Source organism: Phyllostomus hastatus, unplaced genomic scaffold (genome assembly GCF_019186645.2).
Source record: "Phyllostomus hastatus isolate PE091 unplaced genomic scaffold, TTU_PhHast_1.1 phas_contig_40, whole genome shotgun sequence".
Taxonomy (NCBI): domain Eukaryota; kingdom Metazoa; phylum Chordata; class Mammalia; order Chiroptera; family Phyllostomidae; genus Phyllostomus; species Phyllostomus hastatus.
In genome coordinates, this window is record NW_025333872.1 from 14,295,773 (window position 1) to 14,314,474 (window position 18,702).

Genomic DNA, 18,702 nt, shown 5'->3' on the forward strand with positions numbered 1-18,702 from the left:
ATCATGCAAACAGGAAGAGGCAAATGAATCACAAAACATTCCCATCACCTAGTGAAGGAAATGAAGATAACCCCCAGCTATGAGGCTGTAAGGAGAAGGGGGTCAGAGAGAAGAAATGCTGTGAGCACCTCTCATGCCTTGTGACTCAGTACTTCTTGGTTGGGGCCTTTTGTTACAGAGAAATTAGATAGGCCCAGAGACAAGAGGAAGTGGTTCAAAACCAGTCAGCTCCCAGAAAATAGGTGTTCCTGCTGCAGGAAGGAAGGAGCCCTCCCCAGGCCTAGGAAGGTACTTAACTCATTTACATGGTGGCTTCCCCAGCAGTGGTTATTCCAGAACCAGTGTGGAGGATGCATGCCTATACATGCAGAATGGGCACCTGGATCTTTTTAAAACAAGTCTAAATAATTACTCCTTGTTTAGAAGCTTTTCTGTTTCTGTAGCTATTTTCATATCTATGGTAAAGGGAAATCCAGGTAAAGTCTCAGCAATTAAAACCTTGCCTCCGTTTTCAAAGCAATGCAAGTCAGCGTGTCCTTCAGAGGCATTTCTCACCACGTTTGCCATCACGCACATGGTGTATCTGGAAGGAAGAAGGGAGAGAATAGGGGAAGGAAAAATACAAAGAAGAAGAAGAAAAACAAAACAGGTGCATGGGAGCAAGAAAGTCCCAGAAAGAAAGAGAGACACCATCGGTGTCTGTGCGTGACTCTGTTTCATATGGAATTAATGGTGGTTTAATGGGGTATGAAAGGGTGTTTTAGTGGAAACAACGAGGAACAATTGTCTAGCTCACGTTTCATTTCACAGGTCATTATTGCATTAAGAAGTAAATCGACCAAGTCCGGTAAATAACAGTCTGAGTATTGCCGAGAGCCTCAAACCAACAATTTTAGCCATCACTAACTAATATCTCTGTCATTTTAACCCTTGCAGGGTAGTGCTAGGGGGCTAAACAATTACAGTCTTCACCCAGCTCTAGCAGGTGAGCATAACTCATTGCCCCTCTAGTCCCTTCTTTTGCAAAACCCGGGAGGCCATATTTTAGCATCGTTGTTTTGTTGATGAGCTAGCTTTAGCCCACTGCCGCTCTGGTGGCCTTGAAAAACAACCCCCATTTTAGACTGCAGGCGTCTTTAAACAGACTGCTTCCTCTGCAAAATTAATTGCTGCACAATGCAGTGTTCCCTCATCTAAGCTTTTGCAAACTCATACTCAGTTATTTGGGCAGGCCAGAGATGTGTCTGAGGGGCCAGGGAAAATGTGCTGCTTTCCTTAAGTACAGAAGTTCACATTTGTGTCACTGAGCATCATCAGACACCGGATATCCAGGAGCTTCTAATGCCTAAATTCTGTTTCACTTAACTCAAGGGCAAATAGTGGGTGAGGCAAAAACTGGCTGCATTTAGAAGCTATAGTATAGTAAATAAATATATCAAAAACACTACATAGGACACAATTATCTTTAAAATACAGGGTGGGGCAAAAGGAGGTTTACAGTTGTAAGTACAAGAAACACAGAGTTTATTCTTGTATTAGTATTTATCAACTACTGTGAACATCCATATGAACATCTGTAAAACTACTTTTGTCCCATCCTGTATATGTAGTAAAATGCATATTTAATTGGATATCAAAATAAAATATTTTCTTGCTTCAACTTGTAACAAAAATGAGACCAAAATCAGGGTAAGAATTATGTTATATAGTCATATAAAATAAAACAGGTTATACTGATAATTTTCCATCAAAACCTGATGTTCAGCTTGCAGAACAGATATGGGATCTACAACATTTCTACAATAACTCTGAAACAAGATACACTAAGTCTAACTTTTTTCCTGAGAGAAGAAATCTTTCAGTGATAGCATCAGTATTCCAATTTAACATTCCTTACCTCATATTCTTTTACCTTCTGCAGCTAAAACTAAGGCCTTACAAAGGACCATGGTGGGCTGAATAATAACCTCCCAAAGATGTTCATTCTCTAATTCTGAACATGTAAATATGGCAAGGGGACTTTGCAGATGTGATCAAGGTTATATGTCTTAAAGTGGGGAGATTATCTGAATGGGCCCAATCTGATGTTATAATCCTTTAAAAAGTAAAGGACTTTTTTTGGCTGAAATCAGAAAGATGTGGTGAAAGAGAAGGCAGAAGCATGAGAGGAACACCATCTACCATTGCTGGCTTTGATGATGAAAGGGCCATGAATCAGGGCATACAGACAGCCCGAGAAGCTGAGCACGACCCTGAGCTTACAGCAAGCAAGGAAGTGGGGCCTCACTCCTACAATCACAAGGAACTGAGTTCAGGAAAAAAAACTAAAGAGAGAATGGAAGTGGATCCATCTCTGAAGAATGCAGGAAGGAACACAGTCCTGCCAAACACCCTAATTTTGGGCTGAGAGACCCAGACCAGAATAATCAGCCATGTATACTAGACTGCTGATCTGCAGAACTGTGAGATAATACATGGATTGTTTTAAGGCTATTTTATTTTATTTTTTTAATTTTAGTTGGCATACAATCTTTTTTCTATTTGCCTTTTTAAAAATAATTTTTAATATTTTTTATTGTTGTTCAAGTACGATTTTCTCCATCTTCCCCCGACTACTCCCCCCAACCCCAGTCATCCCCACTTCCCACCCTTGATCCTACCACTCTTTGGTTTTGTCCATGTGTCCTTTATACATGTTCCGGAAAACCCTATCCCTTTTCCTCCCCATCCCTCCCACCTCCCCACGGGTTACTGTGAGTTTGTTCTTACTAAACTTGTTATGGCAGCAACAGAAGACTAGTGTAAGAACCAGCTAAGATTTGATACTCAAATATTCAAATCATTACTCCAGCCAGAGCCATGATAAGCGGTGGCGATGGACTAGCGGTCACCAATATTTTACTCAGTGCTTATCCTGAGCCAGGCATGGAGCTAAGTCTTTTTTATGCATTATATCTTTCATAGCTCCAGCATCTGCTCCTTTGCCTCTAATGTGCTTATGCAGAAAGAGAGCATACGGCCTAGATGAACAGAGAGGCTGCTTTCCACATGGGCGAGGCTTGAGGAAAAGTGATCTGACCAACATCACCCCGAAAGGGAAGAGGTTGTTACCCTCAGTCACATAAAAAAATCAGCTTCAACTCCCTTTCTCCATGGCAATTACTTTCAGGAACTTGTATTCCATTTTTATTAATATTTCTCCTGTGAGGGAGCTAAGCAAATTGGAATTGGGTCCTACAGGGAGTCCCTAAATCTGTAGTGGAAAGATTGGCTTATAGGTCTAGGAATCATTTTTTTTCTTCTTTCTCCCTTTTCTTGACACGTTTTACATAATAACCAACTCATTTTTCAGGATTCCCATTTGTTACATAAATGGGTTTTACTATCATTATTCTTATTAAAATAATAAGTAATACATATACATGATTTTTAAAAATGGTAACTTCCCAGTGGTACTGAAGATCAGGATGGCAGAGGGGTAAAAGGTGAAGAGTTCTGTCTGCTTCATTGTGTGTGTTTTACCACTTCATTTATTCATTCAACAAAAATCTTGAGGAAAAGTTCTTAGTAGTAAAGTTGCTGAGTCAGAGGCATAGGCTTTTAGATGGTTGAAGATTTCAAGAGTCTTCAGCAAGCAGCATTTGAAAAGTGAGTTTGAGAATTGTTTCCCACACTTCCCCTCACCCTGAGATTATCATACTTTTTAATCCTTGCCAAAATAATTGGTAAAACAATGCTATTAATAAGTCTATACTAGCAGTGATCATCATTGTCTTTGTAGTAGTGGTGGACCCTTTTGTTTGAGCTTGTCTCTCTTAATCTTTACAATAATCATGTGAATATATAATATTAATATCTTTGCTTTCTAAATGAGGCTCAGAGGGGATAAGAAGCTTCCCTAGAGCTGTACATTTAGAAAGAGGACACAGTCTAGGCAGCTTGATTCAGTGTAAGAGCTCGAACCTGTGCTTTGATTATGAGAGAAACTGGGATATGTGTATACGTATTACAATTATTTTTATTTTATGTGAAATGCATTTTAGAATCCCTTGAATATTTTTCAATTGGTTTGTTCCTTTTTGTTCTTAAATATTAGTAAGAATCCTTTAGTAATCCTTTGTAGATTAAGGAAATTAGTCCTTTTTCATATGAGTTGTAAGATCTTTTGAGTTTTTAGTTTAGTTTTTAATAATCTTTGAAGAAATTTTTAATTCTTATAGTCAGATTTTTCAAACATTTGCATATGTTTTCTAGATTTTGATTTATGCTAGAAAAGATCTCCACTACTCTAAGAGCATGTAACCTAATTAATATTTTCTGGTAATTCTAAGGATTCATTTTTTTCATTCTTTAATTCCTACTGAATTTATTTTTGCAAAGGGAAAGATATAAATTTCTAAATTTTTTCCTAAGTGATTAATCAAATGCTTCAACATCATTAATTCAATAACTTTTATTTTCCCATTATTTAAAATGTCATCTTTGTGCCCTGGCTGGTGTGGCTCACTGGACTGAGTACCAGTGTGTGAAGTGAGGGTCATTGGTTTGATTCCCAGCCAGGGCACATGCCTGGGTTGCAGACTAGGTCCCCAGTAGGGGGCACACAAAAGACAACCACCCATTCATATTTCTCTCCCTCTCTTTCTTATTTCTTCTCTTCTAAAAAAATGAATAAATAAAATCTTTTAAAAAATAAAATGTCATATTTGTTATAAACTAAGTTTTCAAATACATTTAGATCTATTTCTGACCTTTAAAAATATTTTGTTCCTTCGCTATACCTATTTCTAGTATATTTTTAATGACTGCATTAAAACTGTCAAAAATTGCATTTGTTTTTACATCTACTGCATATGCAAATATAAGGCAATAAAACTGAAAACTGGTTCAAACAATCCATAAAATTGAAAAAAAAGATTTCAATTATGAACTTGTTTATTATCTATTGGTAATGCACAAGCATTTTATTTATTGGTGGGCTGCTTAACTATTGCCTTCATTAAAATGCACACGCACAGTGTGCTCACACAAAAATGTAAAAAAAAATCAAATAAACAACATCCATTTGCCTTAGGTACAAAATAAGCTGGAGTTTGATCTTCTGCCTTCTCTTTTAATACTATTTACCGAAAGAATGAAAGCAGCAATGTAAGATTCCTCTATCATTGAAATTTGCAAAACAGAAACACAGCTTATTACTCAATGAAGTCTTAAAAATAATACAGGGGGGAATGAAAAACATGAAAAAGAAAAAAAAGAAAGAGCCACTATAGTATTAGGGCAAAAAGGAAAGTGATTTCATTTAGTTACAGGTGCTCAAAAATAGCCTTCTTGTGCAACACTGACATTACCGTTTCTCATACAGCAGAGCACAGGAATGCAAATAGACTTCTCAATGCAGGATCATGAACTTGAGTAGTAAAATCGAAGTCTCAGAAAGTTGTGATGCTTTGTGTGGAGGACTGGATATTTACACAGGAGCTCCTGCTAAGGGCAGATAGTCCAGGACTAGGCAAGCTTCTTTTTTCAACTGAGCTATATGCCCAGAACCAATAAGGTGATGTTTAGAATGGTTTCTAATTCTGAGGTTAGTGTCTAATCCTAGAAATACAAGAGGCATCTGATGACCTATAAAATAAAATTTAACAGGGATGAATAGGGTCTACTACATAGGTTAAAAAAATAAATTCTGTTTAATATTTGTCACTCTAGAACATGGGAAGAAAGATACACATATGCTATTCATATCTACATGTAGCTATTTAACTCATGAAATGTGACTAGAGCAACTGAGGTACTAACCTATAAGTTGTATATATTTTAATTAATTATAATTTAAAGTACAAAAGTAATTAGTTTTTGGAAATGTTTAGGTATGTTTAAAATAACTTGTATATTTGAATGTACTTTTTCAATTGTAAAGTTTATGAAATGTAGATACAGATCAAATATTTCTGATGAAAATGTAGTTTCTAAATTGAAGTGTGCTATAAATACAAAACACAAACAAAATTTTAGACATAATGTAAATAGGACATCTCAATAATTAATCTTAAAATGATAATATTTCAAACATTGAGTTAAAGTTTATTATTAATTTAATTTCACTTGTTTCCTTTGACATTTTTTAACCTGTCCACTAGAAAGTTGAATTTACACCTTTGTCTTATACTACTATTATTTCCATCATACAATGCTGTTCTGGACAGGTGAATGCTCTGGTTTCCATATTTTGTAAAATTGACAAACATCAAAAATAAGCCAGTTTAGAAAGTAAAGACTCAAAAAACTATCTGTCATATACTGACTGGTAGATAAAATTTAGAATGCTTGAGAGAGGCATACTGGGTATTTAAAGGTCATTGTTTTACTATCTTTGACTATATAAAAGGCTGTCATAAGGAAACAATTAGACTTATAATCTGTCACATCAGAAGGAAATCTAGGTCACTGGGTAGAAATCATGGAAAGAAGATCCTAACAAGTAAAATTGTTCAAAATATATTAGGAAGCCACTTCCTGGGAAAAGTAAAGGTAGAGGAACAGCCTGACTTTCAAGGAACCATCCAAATTAAAGATGCTACAGCCTTATTTTTTTTTCAACTGGCATTTATTCCTGTAAATTAACAAATTAATATGAGGCAATATTTCCCAAAATGTATTCTGAGATATACACTAATTCCAACGGATACTAATGTGTATTATGAACAAGTATTCATTAGTTAAAAAGCTTGAGAAGTACTGAATAACACAAATATAAACATTATTTAAAAAACTTAATTGCAGGACTTATCAGAACCTTTAATATTTTTTTTAAAGATTTTATTTATTTTTAGAGAGGGAAGGGAAGGAGATAGAGAAAGAGAGAGAGGAACATCAATGTGTGGTTGCTGGGGGCTGTAGCCTGCAACCCAGGTATGTACCCTGACTGGAATCGAATCTGCGACACTTTGGTTCGAAGCCCACACTCAATCCACTGAGCTATGCCAGCCAGGGCAGAACCTTTAACATTTTAATGGGCATGATGAATCTCCAAAATTGCAACAGTTTTCAAAATTTATTTAGTCATGAACCACATTTATCACAATCTCCTGAGATTAGTGAATAGGGAAGATTCTTTGAAAATACTACAAAAATTATACATTAAGTAAATCTATAAAATTTACTTTCTGAAACAGTTGACTGGAAAACCATATTTAAATTTTTGATCTTTTCATTCACTTATTTACTCATTCATTCACTTATTCCCTCATTCAACAAACATTTACTAAGCATACATTATGCTCCAGGGACTATACTAAAAGTTCAAATATTTCTGTCTTCATGGAATGCACAATTGGATGAGAAGGCAGGCTTGTAAAGTGATGTCAGGAGAGCATGAAATAGATTATAATGGATTTGAGTAACAGGTACAAGGGCGTAAAGAAGCAGAGACCCAGCTACACATGGAAGCCAGGAAGCACTCCTCAGGGGAGTTTTTCCACTGCAACAGAGAGCACAGCCCTGTATTTGCTGCTTCTAAACACAACTTTTTTACTTTTCTCTTTCATATATGCCTTTTAAAGCTGTAACCAATGGTCTAGGCTCATGGCGAATCCCATGTCCTTCCTAGAGTCTGTCTACATGAAGCCTGTCCAGAAAATGTCCAGCCACTGTTAATATAATCAGAACAGTTGGCACTACATCAATGTAACCTGGTAGCCAAGGAGAGTGGACTGGAATGTGCATGTGTGAACAAGTATGACTTCACCGTACTAGTTTGGGAGCAGTGGACACTGTTGAGTGAGCATGAGTACTGTGTGACTGTTGCATTCAAAATGACTGAGTGAGAAGAGCAATGAATCTGCATCAAATTTTGCATTAAGCTTGAACTTTCCTCAGGCGATCCAGAAGGTCATAGCTATGGGAACTGGTGACTGACAGCTTCATCACGAGAGTGTACCTGCTCATACATCATGTCTCGTGCAGTTTTTGGTGAAACATCAAATCACCCAGGTGACTCAGCCCCTCTGCAGCCGAGATTAGGCAACCTGAAACTCCTGGCTTTTCCCAAAACTCAAATCACATTTGAAAGGGAAGAGATTTCAGGCCATCAGTGAGATTCAGGAAAATATGATGGTGCAGCTGATGGTGACTGGGAGAACAGTTTGAGGTCCCAAGATACCTAGTTTGAAGGTGACTGAGGAGTCATTGTCTCATGTACAATGTTTCTTGTATCTTGTATCTTGTTCAATAAATGTCTCCATTTTTCATATTGCATGGCTGGATAGCTTTTGGACAGATCGTGTATCTCCAACTATACATGATTTCACCAATGTACTTTGTGCTGATTTTATACCAATTACTCTTCTCCACCATGTAGCCCAGCCCTCCTGCCCCCATGCATGATGACAGGAATGATCTGTTACCTCACTTGGTGTCCCTCCTAGGATATCCCAACAGTATATAGTGCTTTGCTCTCACTGTGCATTCAATAAACATATGTCTAAATAAGAAAACAAAAACAAACAAACAAACAAACAAAACCCCTACATGAAGTCACTGGGGAAAAGGGAAACTACAGAAAAATTACCATAATAAATATTTGGCTTCATGACCAAAGCTCATACTACTCTACTGTCATCACACAACCTCCAGTGGTTAACATGGGCAAAACACTTTCTTGGATGTGACAGAGATTAGTCTGTACATGAAAAATGGTTAGTATATGGCTTTTTTGTGGTTGGAACTACATTGCCTTTCAAAAATGTTACAATAATTTAGTTATTTTTTAACCAAAAAATCTATTCGCTACCATGTAAAATGGAAATATGCAAGTTATCCAGTTAAATATATCTTGGTATAGCACCCCACTGCATGACTCAGGCCACATGATGATAATTATCTAGAAGTGGTTACCAGCCCAGACTTTGGAATTAGACAAATATAGATATAAATCTTCATTCTGCACATTCTAGCTGTGGGACCATGAAAAATTAGTTAGCTTTTCTAAATCCCTATTTTTCTAAATGCTGAATGGGTATAACAATCCCTACATGTTAAGGTTGTTGAAAGGATAAATAGGAATGTTTATAAACCACTTACCATATGCCTGGCACAGGGAATATGCTAGATAAATGGTAACTGTTATTATTGCTAGTTGGGAGGGATAACTGCTTTGTTCTGTGTAGACAACTTACTGTGTGAGAACAGCTGATAGATCTAAGAGAGCTAATGCTAAAGAATGATAGAAAAAAGGAAGAAAACCTAGAAGGAGGCTACAGTTTGCAGTATAGCACAGTGTTAAAAACACAGGTTTGGTCCTGAATCATCTATTAATTAGTTGTCTGACATGTGCAAGTTACCTAATATCTCTACATCAGTTTCCACATCTACAAATAGAGATATCTATCTCATAAGGTATATCCTATTGACAGCACTGAATTAGATGAGATAATTCATCTGAAGGTCTCAGCAGAATCAGAAACATGACTATACTTAACAAGTATTAGCTGTTAACAGAAGATTTGAGGAGCAAGACAATCTCAAGGATAAAATGCTTGGATTGAATCCCAAGGATCATATGCCTTTTCACATCATTCTTTAAAAATCACACATAAAAAATCATCTTGATGCAAAGAATGGACTATTTCAAAATGCATTTAAAAACTGTTATGCCATTCACTGCCTGGAGACCAGGCAAGTCATGGGGGAGTGAGAGAATAAGGTGAAGGAAAGGTGATCTTTGGGTCTTACGAAGTATCACCAGGAGCTTTATTCTCCTCTGCTTGGGATAAGAATCCCTGCAGCCACATATTCCAAAGATTCTAATATTTTCTGAGACTTCACTGTGCCTTTATATTTTAATACCCTGACATCTGGAATCCTAAAAGTCTAATGTTTAACCATAAATATCTGCTGAGATTAAAGAGCTATATACCAAGTTTCAATCTTTGGGGCCTGTAATTGCTTGGGAAAAGAGAATGGTATTTCCCCTCTAGCTAGGAGAAAAAGACGGCTCTGCAAGCGCAGATATTTGCAGACAAATTTTCTGACAACCGTTTCCTCTCTCCATTCTGTCCTCTCATTTCTCCCTCCCTTCTCCCATTTTATAATACCCTCTTGCTGTCATTCCCAGGACAAATGGGAAGAAAGACTAGAAGACTTAAAGAAAGGACACATTTCAAGTTCTAGCAACAGAGTTGAGAAAACGCCAGCCACTCTCTCTAACGCCACTGAGCCTGCATCTCCACATTACTTGCGCTTTCCCATTACTCAGTTAGAAACCATTTCATCACTCTGTGAGCTGACAGTCAAATGCCAGCTTTATTTTCTTTTTTATCTACCTAATCTTTTATTTTTGATTTGAAGCCAGTCACTTTTAAGGTCTCCACAATGGTTTATAACTTACTTTCTTGATAGGCGTCTAAGAAGTAACAAAATTTGAAAAATGTTCCTTACCCTCTCATGGTAAAGAATGAGAAACTCTCACCTTCCCTGGAGGTGAATTTGGTCAGAAATCCTGATCAGAGCACAGCACTTTTCTGGGAATAATGTCAAGATAAGTGTGGGAAAAGCTTATCATGAATTTAGGGTTTTAATATAATTATTCAACATAGAATTTAAAAAATAAACTTAGCATTGTACCCATTTTTACCCAGTGATGTATTATAAAAGTGACATTTCTGAGGTCACTCAACTCATTTCAATACAGGAAAAATATCTATATTTTTAAAAAGTTTGATATATCCTTATGTTTGAAGACTTAATTCAGATTGTAAATACCTCTATATTTTTTAATGAATGTTCTTTTCCCTTTGAGAAATAGATCCAGTGTGTATATAAGCAAGTGTGTTTATGTCTGTTGGTATTTGGCGCAGAATGCTATTCTTGATTTTCCATGAGAAATTGAAACTGCCCACATTTTAAGTTAAAAGTATTAATTGTCTTCTTCACATCCTGTCTACTTACTTCAAAGGAAGCTTACAACTCTGCAGCAGTGATTCTCCAACCTTAGCACAGCAGGACCACTTGGGGAGGCTGTGTGTGTGCGTGTGTGTTTAAGCACAAAGACTCTGGCCTCATAAACACCTATTGACTTGAAATCCCCTCAACATAAAATGAATGTTTAATGTCCTAGATGATTCAGATGATAAATCAGCTTTGGAGCCACTTTCCTAAGTATATCACAGGCATCCACTAAACTGGAGAAGTTTTGGCAGGAGAACAGGGGTTTTTTGTTTTGTTTTGTTTGTTTGTTTTAAACTTTCCAGTCCTTTGAGGACCAATAGTTTTGGAAATATGGTATAACTTACCAGACAATTAGACATACAAAATAAAAGCCCAAGTTTTATTTATTAGATTCAACAGACCTAAAATTACTCTGTCAGATTGTTATGTTTCTAAATGATAAATTTCTGTAATTATCTCACTGTGGAGAGTTCGTGGGCCAGCACAGAATGGCTCATGAAGGAGTGCATTTCTTGGGCCCCCCCTAACTTCAGCTTCCTAATTGCAACTGCCTGCTCCCAGCCTCGCTCCCACCAATTATCTGCTCACTCTATAGCAGCTTATATGATCTTTTCAGAGAGTGAATAAAATCCTATCACCACCTTTCTTAAAACCCTCTAACATCATCTTACTAAATTAGCCTGGCCTATAAAGAAGATGGCTTTTGGCTAGGTCCAACTATCCCCTTTTTGTTCACTATGTACCAGTGGCACTGACTTCCTTTCCACCCACCCCTCAGACACATTGAGGCCATTCATGTATTAGAATCACTGCCCTGGCTGGTCCTTCTCCCTAAAGGCTCCTCCTTTCGCTCAGAGCAGTGTGACTCCTCGCTCCTCACTCAGGTCTCATTGGAAATATAAGTAATTCAAAGAGCAGCTTTCTTACACACATGTGTACACACAAACACACACCCCTCAAACTACCTCTCTAGCCCAATACCCTATTTCACTTTTAATAACTCTCATCTCTAGTGGAATATTTTTACTTATTTGTTCATGTATTTCCACTAGAACATAAGTTTAATAAAAGTAGGAACAGAATGTTACCTTTTTCACAACTATACTCCTACCCTTAGGAAGGTGCTGGTAGAGTGGAGGGTAGGTGGTCAAAATGCATGCTCCGAATGAATGAAAATGCCAACTTCAGTACTTAGCCTACTAAAGGTGCTCAGTGCATGCCAGCTTCCTCTTCATCTCCTTCAACTGTCTTCATCACATCGGAGAAATTGTAAATTGCCACTGAAACTAAAGCTCTGATTTTTTTCGGTCCTCTCCCAACAACACCAGTGTTCCACATGTAGGAACTGGTCTGAGAGGGGATGCCATGAACTTGGCATCCCTCACAAACAGGAAGTAAGTGAGAAACAAAGTGGGAAGCTTTGATATCTATGTAGTCTTACTTAAATGAGATGTTCATTTCAAGACTGTTTTTCTACACGATTTTGGATTTTCAGATTATCAAATGCCTCTGTAATCAAAATAAATTCTTTCCAGAATAAAATGCAAATAGTTCTTAAAGGATCTTCTTCTAGGGATTAGTTGCTTTGTACTCTATTGTCACTCATGCTTCAAAGTTGGCTGCAAATGCAAACTTACAGATAAGTACAAAACAAAATTAACAGTTCACTTTTCCCCTGGCTACACACACTGCATTGCGCAGATAAAAAACCCACTGGTGCAGGATTTTTCATAGCTGATCCAATGGATAATTTTTGCTCCTAATGCTGGAGTAGATGACAATATGTGGGCATCTATAGATATGTGTCTGTGTGGATAGTTTTGCATGTGAACTTATATGTGCAAATAAAATCTGTGGTTTTTTTCCAAGTTAAAACTAGACAATAGATTCCAAACTCTCAATAAAATCGAGAAAGGACATAAGGGTGTGTTAGACTTAATGCCATTTGGAATAAATGTGGGAGTTGGTTCTAGTAGTCTTTATTTTCATTTTTGCTGCACTGTTCTCACTGCTTTATCAAAGATCATAGATTCTTATTTTGAAAACAGAAAATACAAAATAGACATTCATTCTCCCAAGATTAAATTTGTACTTTTTTTCATCCACCAGATTGTGAACAGGAACTGGAAAGTAGCATAGAAGAGAATGGTTTAATAAATATTCAGACTTGAATTTGTGAAGGAGGGGTCTCTTCATATTTGGAAGTCGAAATACTACAGTTCTGTTAGCACCCGGAAGGCACCATTTACTATGTTCTGTCTCCTTCATTGCAAGAGGACACAGATTATATTTTTAGTGCAGTAAACCACAGATTCTACTATGGGAATTCTTGAGGTTGGTACATATAGCAACCTCATTTAAAATGTTATAAAGCTTTAAGACATCAGAAGTTTAAGACAGTCAGCTATACCTCCCTATATACATCCAGCCACTCACACACATGCTCCTGCTTGTCCACACATTAATAGTAAATGGTATGTAATCATATAATACCTACTGGAGTTTGATCATCATTGAATCAGGTTTCAGATCCAAGACAGAGAGAGAAGAAAATAAAATACAGCATTGCAACCAGAAGCAAGAAAATGTTTGTGCCTAAATAGTGTGTTTATGCCACAAGGTAAACAACCACCTAAAAGTTCATCAAAAGAACATTAGTATTAACACATGGAGGATTTGACAGACATTTTAGAGCTCCTGTTTGTAATAGACATTTCAGAGCCACACTGTATGTTTTTGGCACTTACCTCCACAAACAAAAGATTGCTACTACAAAAACCCATGGCTCCCTTCTGAGAAAGGTTTCTCTCTCGCCATGGGAAAGAGCACAATTGGCCCGTGTTTAGGAAAAGCCAAAGGGCTAAAGAGGTAATGTCCTCAATAGCAGCTCTCAGCAAGAGATGAATAGGGATTCGATAAAAATACCTCCTCTTGACTTAGCTGGGATAATTTTGGGTCATGTTCCATGGTCTCCTGGAGTTCCCCACTTGAGCTCCACATACCTGAGCTCCAGCTGTCCACAGTGGTGACCAGTTTGGTGACACACCCTTTAGTGGGCTCATTGCTTTCTGTCTCATTTTCTCCCCTTCTCTACTTTCCTGAGTTCACTCCCCACATAAACTACCTGGATTCTAAGCCTTATATCAGAGTCTGCTTCTGGAGCAACCCAAATTAAGACACTATCTTTAGTTCTTATTCTTATTTGAAATGTATTTTTCATTAAATACACTATAATATATACCCGTTGATATTGATTTCACAGAAATGGGGTCCTAACCAAAACCCACAAGTTTAGAAAAACCTCACAATTATTCAGGTACTTACTTTAAAGCATAAGGCTGTTTTTCTCAATAGCAGAACACTTCTAACAGTGGGATGATTCTTAAAACCAATAGAACAACTAACTACAGAAAGCCATTTGAATAGAATTAGTGGTAAATGGGAGACTAGCTGCCTATCATTTCTTAAAAATTTACTATCTGCATCAATTTTCTCATACAGGCATTTCTATGGATTTCATTCTTCTGTGCAGAAAAGTACTTGCTGGTTACAGTCAACGTATCAAAATGAGTATTTGCTCAGCATGTTTCATGCACTCAGACTTTTGGAAACCTACACTGTAATCCCCACAGTTTGTCACTCTGCTACAAAGAGAAGCCTTCGACCTATAAAAAAACTGGAGAGAAATACTGAAAAAGTGTCGAAGCATGAAATTTTATGGTAACAAAAAGACTTATGTAAAACTTCTCTAAATGACAAATGCTATGAAGGAGTAGTAGTTCAAATGGAAGAAAGGTGAAAACAATAAAGAAATACCCAGCATCTTCCTGGTTCTATGATTCTATGTCATAAATTAACTTTTAAACCAATGACCCGAAGGCCTCAATTTCTTCTGTATGTTTTTGAATGGTTGGCAGAAAACAGCATCAATAGTTTCCTCAGTTATCAATAATACATTCACTTGATCAGTTCATCAACTAATATTTGTTGCTCATCCCCCAAGTATATGACAATGAATGGGACAAAATCTTTGCCCTCTTCACACTTGTACTCTAAAATGGCCAGCAGTAAATCAACAAGTAAGTAAGTACATTTATAATATAATTTCAAGTAATGGGACTGTGACAAAAATAAGAAGGCATAGTAAAGCATAATGGAAGACTATTTATTTTCGATAGGATGGTCAGGGATGGCTTCTCTGAGGAGTTGCCATTTGAACAGAAGGAGCTGCCTCTGCAAAGAAGTGAGAACAGGATATTTCTGGCAGGAGAAATATCTCCAATGCAAAGGCCCTGAGGTAAGGATAAGTGTATCATGTTAAAGAAAAATAATACAATGATGAGTAAATAAAAGGGGCACTATGTAATATGAAGTGAGAGATGAGCAGAAACTAGATACTACACACCTTGTAGTTTGGATTTCATGCCGCAGCAGGGGGGTGGGGTGCAGATAGAAAGCCACTGGAAAGTTTAAAAAAATCATTCTGGCTATCATTGAAAAAATAGACTATAGGGTACAGGAGCATTAAGAAAAAAACAAAAACAGAAGACAATTCCCTTGTCAGGTAGGAGATGATGATGGTTAGGGGGGAAGAATTTAGGTTAAAAAAAAGAATAAATTGTTATTTCTAGATATTTTACTTAAATAACCTCATAAATGATGGTACCAATTACTGAGGTAAAGTCAGGTAGGGAAGAAGCAAGTTACAGATGGCAGAGATGAAGAATCGCATTTGGGGGCATGTTAAGTATGAAATGCCAGTTATACTTCCCAATGGATGAGTTGAACATACCAGACCAAAGCTCAGGGTCAAGTCTGGGCTGGAGATATAAATTGGAAGTTGGCAGCATTAAATGGTGTTTTAACCCTAGACTTGGGAGCAAGACTAGGAAGAGAAAAGCAGATCTGAAGACATAGTCCTGGAACATTCATACAAACAAAACTTAATAAAGGAAAGAAAGACTAGGGGAGAAGAATCAATCATGGAAAAAGAAAAAAAAAAAACAGGGCAAATTCTTGAGATTTACCTGCAGCAGCTTCTACCTGAACTCAAACAAAAAAACTCAGAATGTCATTGTTTATAGAAGTATGAGGACAATAATCTCTCTGAGGTTCAGCTATAAAAACTAATAGCTAAACTGGTGTTGTTTGTATAAGCAAGAAAAAGAAGGACTTTTTATCACAGCTCCCTCCTAACCTCCCAGCATCAATTAAAAAATGAACTGGAAGGCAAACAGCAAGCCAGCTACTCCACCAGCCTCTCCAGATCAAGAGCCCATAAGTCCTGATGGAAGAGAAAGATACAGTTAGAAAACAGAGGAGCTGGCTCTATGGCTGACATTGTGAAACACTTAGCACTAATGCTGCTTCAGGCCCAGTCACCAAGCTACTGAGAGTATTTTTCTCCTCACCTGTGCACAGAACTAGTGTTGGGAATCTGTACCCTTGACACAGACACAGCAATCTCAAGGAGGCCGCAACAGTGATCACATCTCTTAATCACTCAACATTCCTGTGATGCAGGTGAGTTGAGCAGCGCATTAGCATGGACTCCAACTCTGGAATTCAGTTCCTCTCCAGGATATTTTGTTCTTACTAGACAACTCAGCCAACCCAGCTCCTTCACATACATGCTCCATCTACTGGAGGCATCCAGTGTGGTTATAACCAACCTGTGTTGAAGAAGGATCCAGTCCATTCTGCCTCAGTTTTAGGAAATACAGAAACTGGTGGAGGTAGACCCAGGGCTCTCCCATCCAGATCCTTAAAGAGATATTTTCTTGGACTTTCACAGTCTGATTCAGGGCAGCCCAGTGTCCCTAAATCTTTCCTGTAGAGATAGACAGAAAGCAGCTCTCATTGTATGATAAGCAACAAAAAAGAAAACATATTGGTATTACTGATCTGATGAAAAATAAATTCAACAGGATTCTATTATTAATAATGTGCTACATATTTGTAGATATTAAATAAAACTCTATAGGAAATATTATTTTCCTATTATATGGTCAAGAAGAAAGACATTATTGTTACCTGAATACTCTGGATATATAATCTTTACATAGATTGCTAAATTTCTAAGTGGTAAGATGCAATGAATTGCTCCTAATATCTACTGAAAATAATGTAATCATTTCTTTATGGAACTTCGGAGCCTTGCAGTATTTTAAGATTATCATTATAAATATCTATTATATTTATTCTATATGCAAACAAGGTGAAAATAGATAGTCTTATTTAACAAATATCTATTGGAAACCTACTATTTACAGTTTGGGGAGTACAGTGATGAAAAATATAGACATGGTTCCTATACTTTCAGAATTTAGAGTCAGGTGGGATATATAAACAAATAATAGGCAATTATAACACTGAATTATGGAGAATTATGGATTTATGCTCCAATGCATTTAGGTATCATTAGTAATAATGTTAAATATTTATTGCATGCCAACTATGTGTTAAGTATTAATAGTACAAAAAAATCAGATGTTAGTATCATTTAGCTTTATAACTATTTCATCCCATAGGTAATAGATGAACATAAGGAAAATTGGACAGTAGAAGAAAGAGAGTGGAATAACCCAAATTGCATACTTAATAAAGTTTGGGTACAAAAAGTGACTTAGGAATGGGTGTCTTAAAGAGACATATTTTGGGCCAAAAACATTAACTTTTTAATGTTTTTATTAAACATGTTAAACTGGGGTAATTTTTCTTCATTCATTTCTTGTGACTAAAAGAGTTTTCCCCAATGTTGTAAGGAAGAAAATGTAACCCATTTTCCTTGCTCCTGATTTTCCCACTCCTTTTTACAGCAAAAATAATGCTGTATCTAGTTTTCAGATTCTTGAATAAAACTCTTAGATCCTATGTTCAAAAATAGTAGTTACACCTCATCTGAGCATCAATATCTATTCAAGCCACATGGATCAGTTCAGAGATTCCTGACATGGTCTACTTCTCCCCACAAGTTCCTGCACAAGGGCTCCTAAGCTTCTTTCTGAAGACTAGTGACACTATACTCTATAGAATATTCAAAAATTAAGCTAAAATTTTTCCAGTGATTGAAAGCATTCTAGAGAACTATCTGTAGTAAAGACAATATGATAAAAGAATATCAGTAAAAATTACACTGCATCATTTCTGTTCCTTTTGTTAGCCAAAGAAAGTCACATAGGAGAGCCCAGATTTAAGAGAGAGAAGTAGCCTCAGCCTCTTAGTGAGAGTGATCACAAAAATCATATCACAAAGCATACGAACATATAAGTAAAAAATGGGGGGCATTCAATTAATCTAACATACCTTTTCAGAAGCATTTATTTTAATTTCCATTCATGATTTTATTCTTTTTAAAATACATTTAAGGATTTGAAGAATTTCCAAACACTTCATAGAAATGGCTTAGTATAAATGCTTAAACTGGTACCTGGTTTGTAAAGGAGAGAAGTAGAACTTGTTTTTATCTTTGATCTTTAGCATTTTGGTCCTCTCTGCTGTTATGGGATGAATGATTTCAGTATCCTCTACATTGGGCAGAATGCAGACATCCAGGTCACCATTATAGCAACTCTTCACAAAACTAGAAAAGGTGACATCTGAAAAAAAATTTTAAGATATCATAACACCATATCATGTAAACTACCAACCACAAATATAGACTACACAACTAAAATATTTTTGCTACTGTATGTCCAAGAGTTTACCTTGGACTTAACTATGACCTTGACTTAACTATGTGTAATTCTTCAA

General features: G+C 36.7%; 1 protein-coding gene across 7 annotated transcripts in view; it reads right to left on the bottom strand.

Annotated features, from left to right (window-relative positions):
- PKHD1 (PKHD1 ciliary IPT domain containing fibrocystin/polyductin) overlaps positions 1 to 18,702 on the bottom strand; it is a 450,367-nt gene that overhangs the window by 100,929 nt on the left and 330,736 nt on the right. For all 7 annotated transcript variants that reach the window (XM_045843325.1, XM_045843324.1, XM_045843319.1 and 4 more), the window contains 2 exons: positions 18,380 to 18,548; positions 16,623 to 16,780 (listed from right to left, as the gene is read on the bottom strand). In XM_045843325.1, coding sequence (XP_045699281.1) covers positions 16,623 to 16,780; positions 18,380 to 18,548 — 327 coding nt within the window. The remainder of the gene's footprint in view (positions 1 to 16,622; positions 16,781 to 18,379; positions 18,549 to 18,702) is intronic.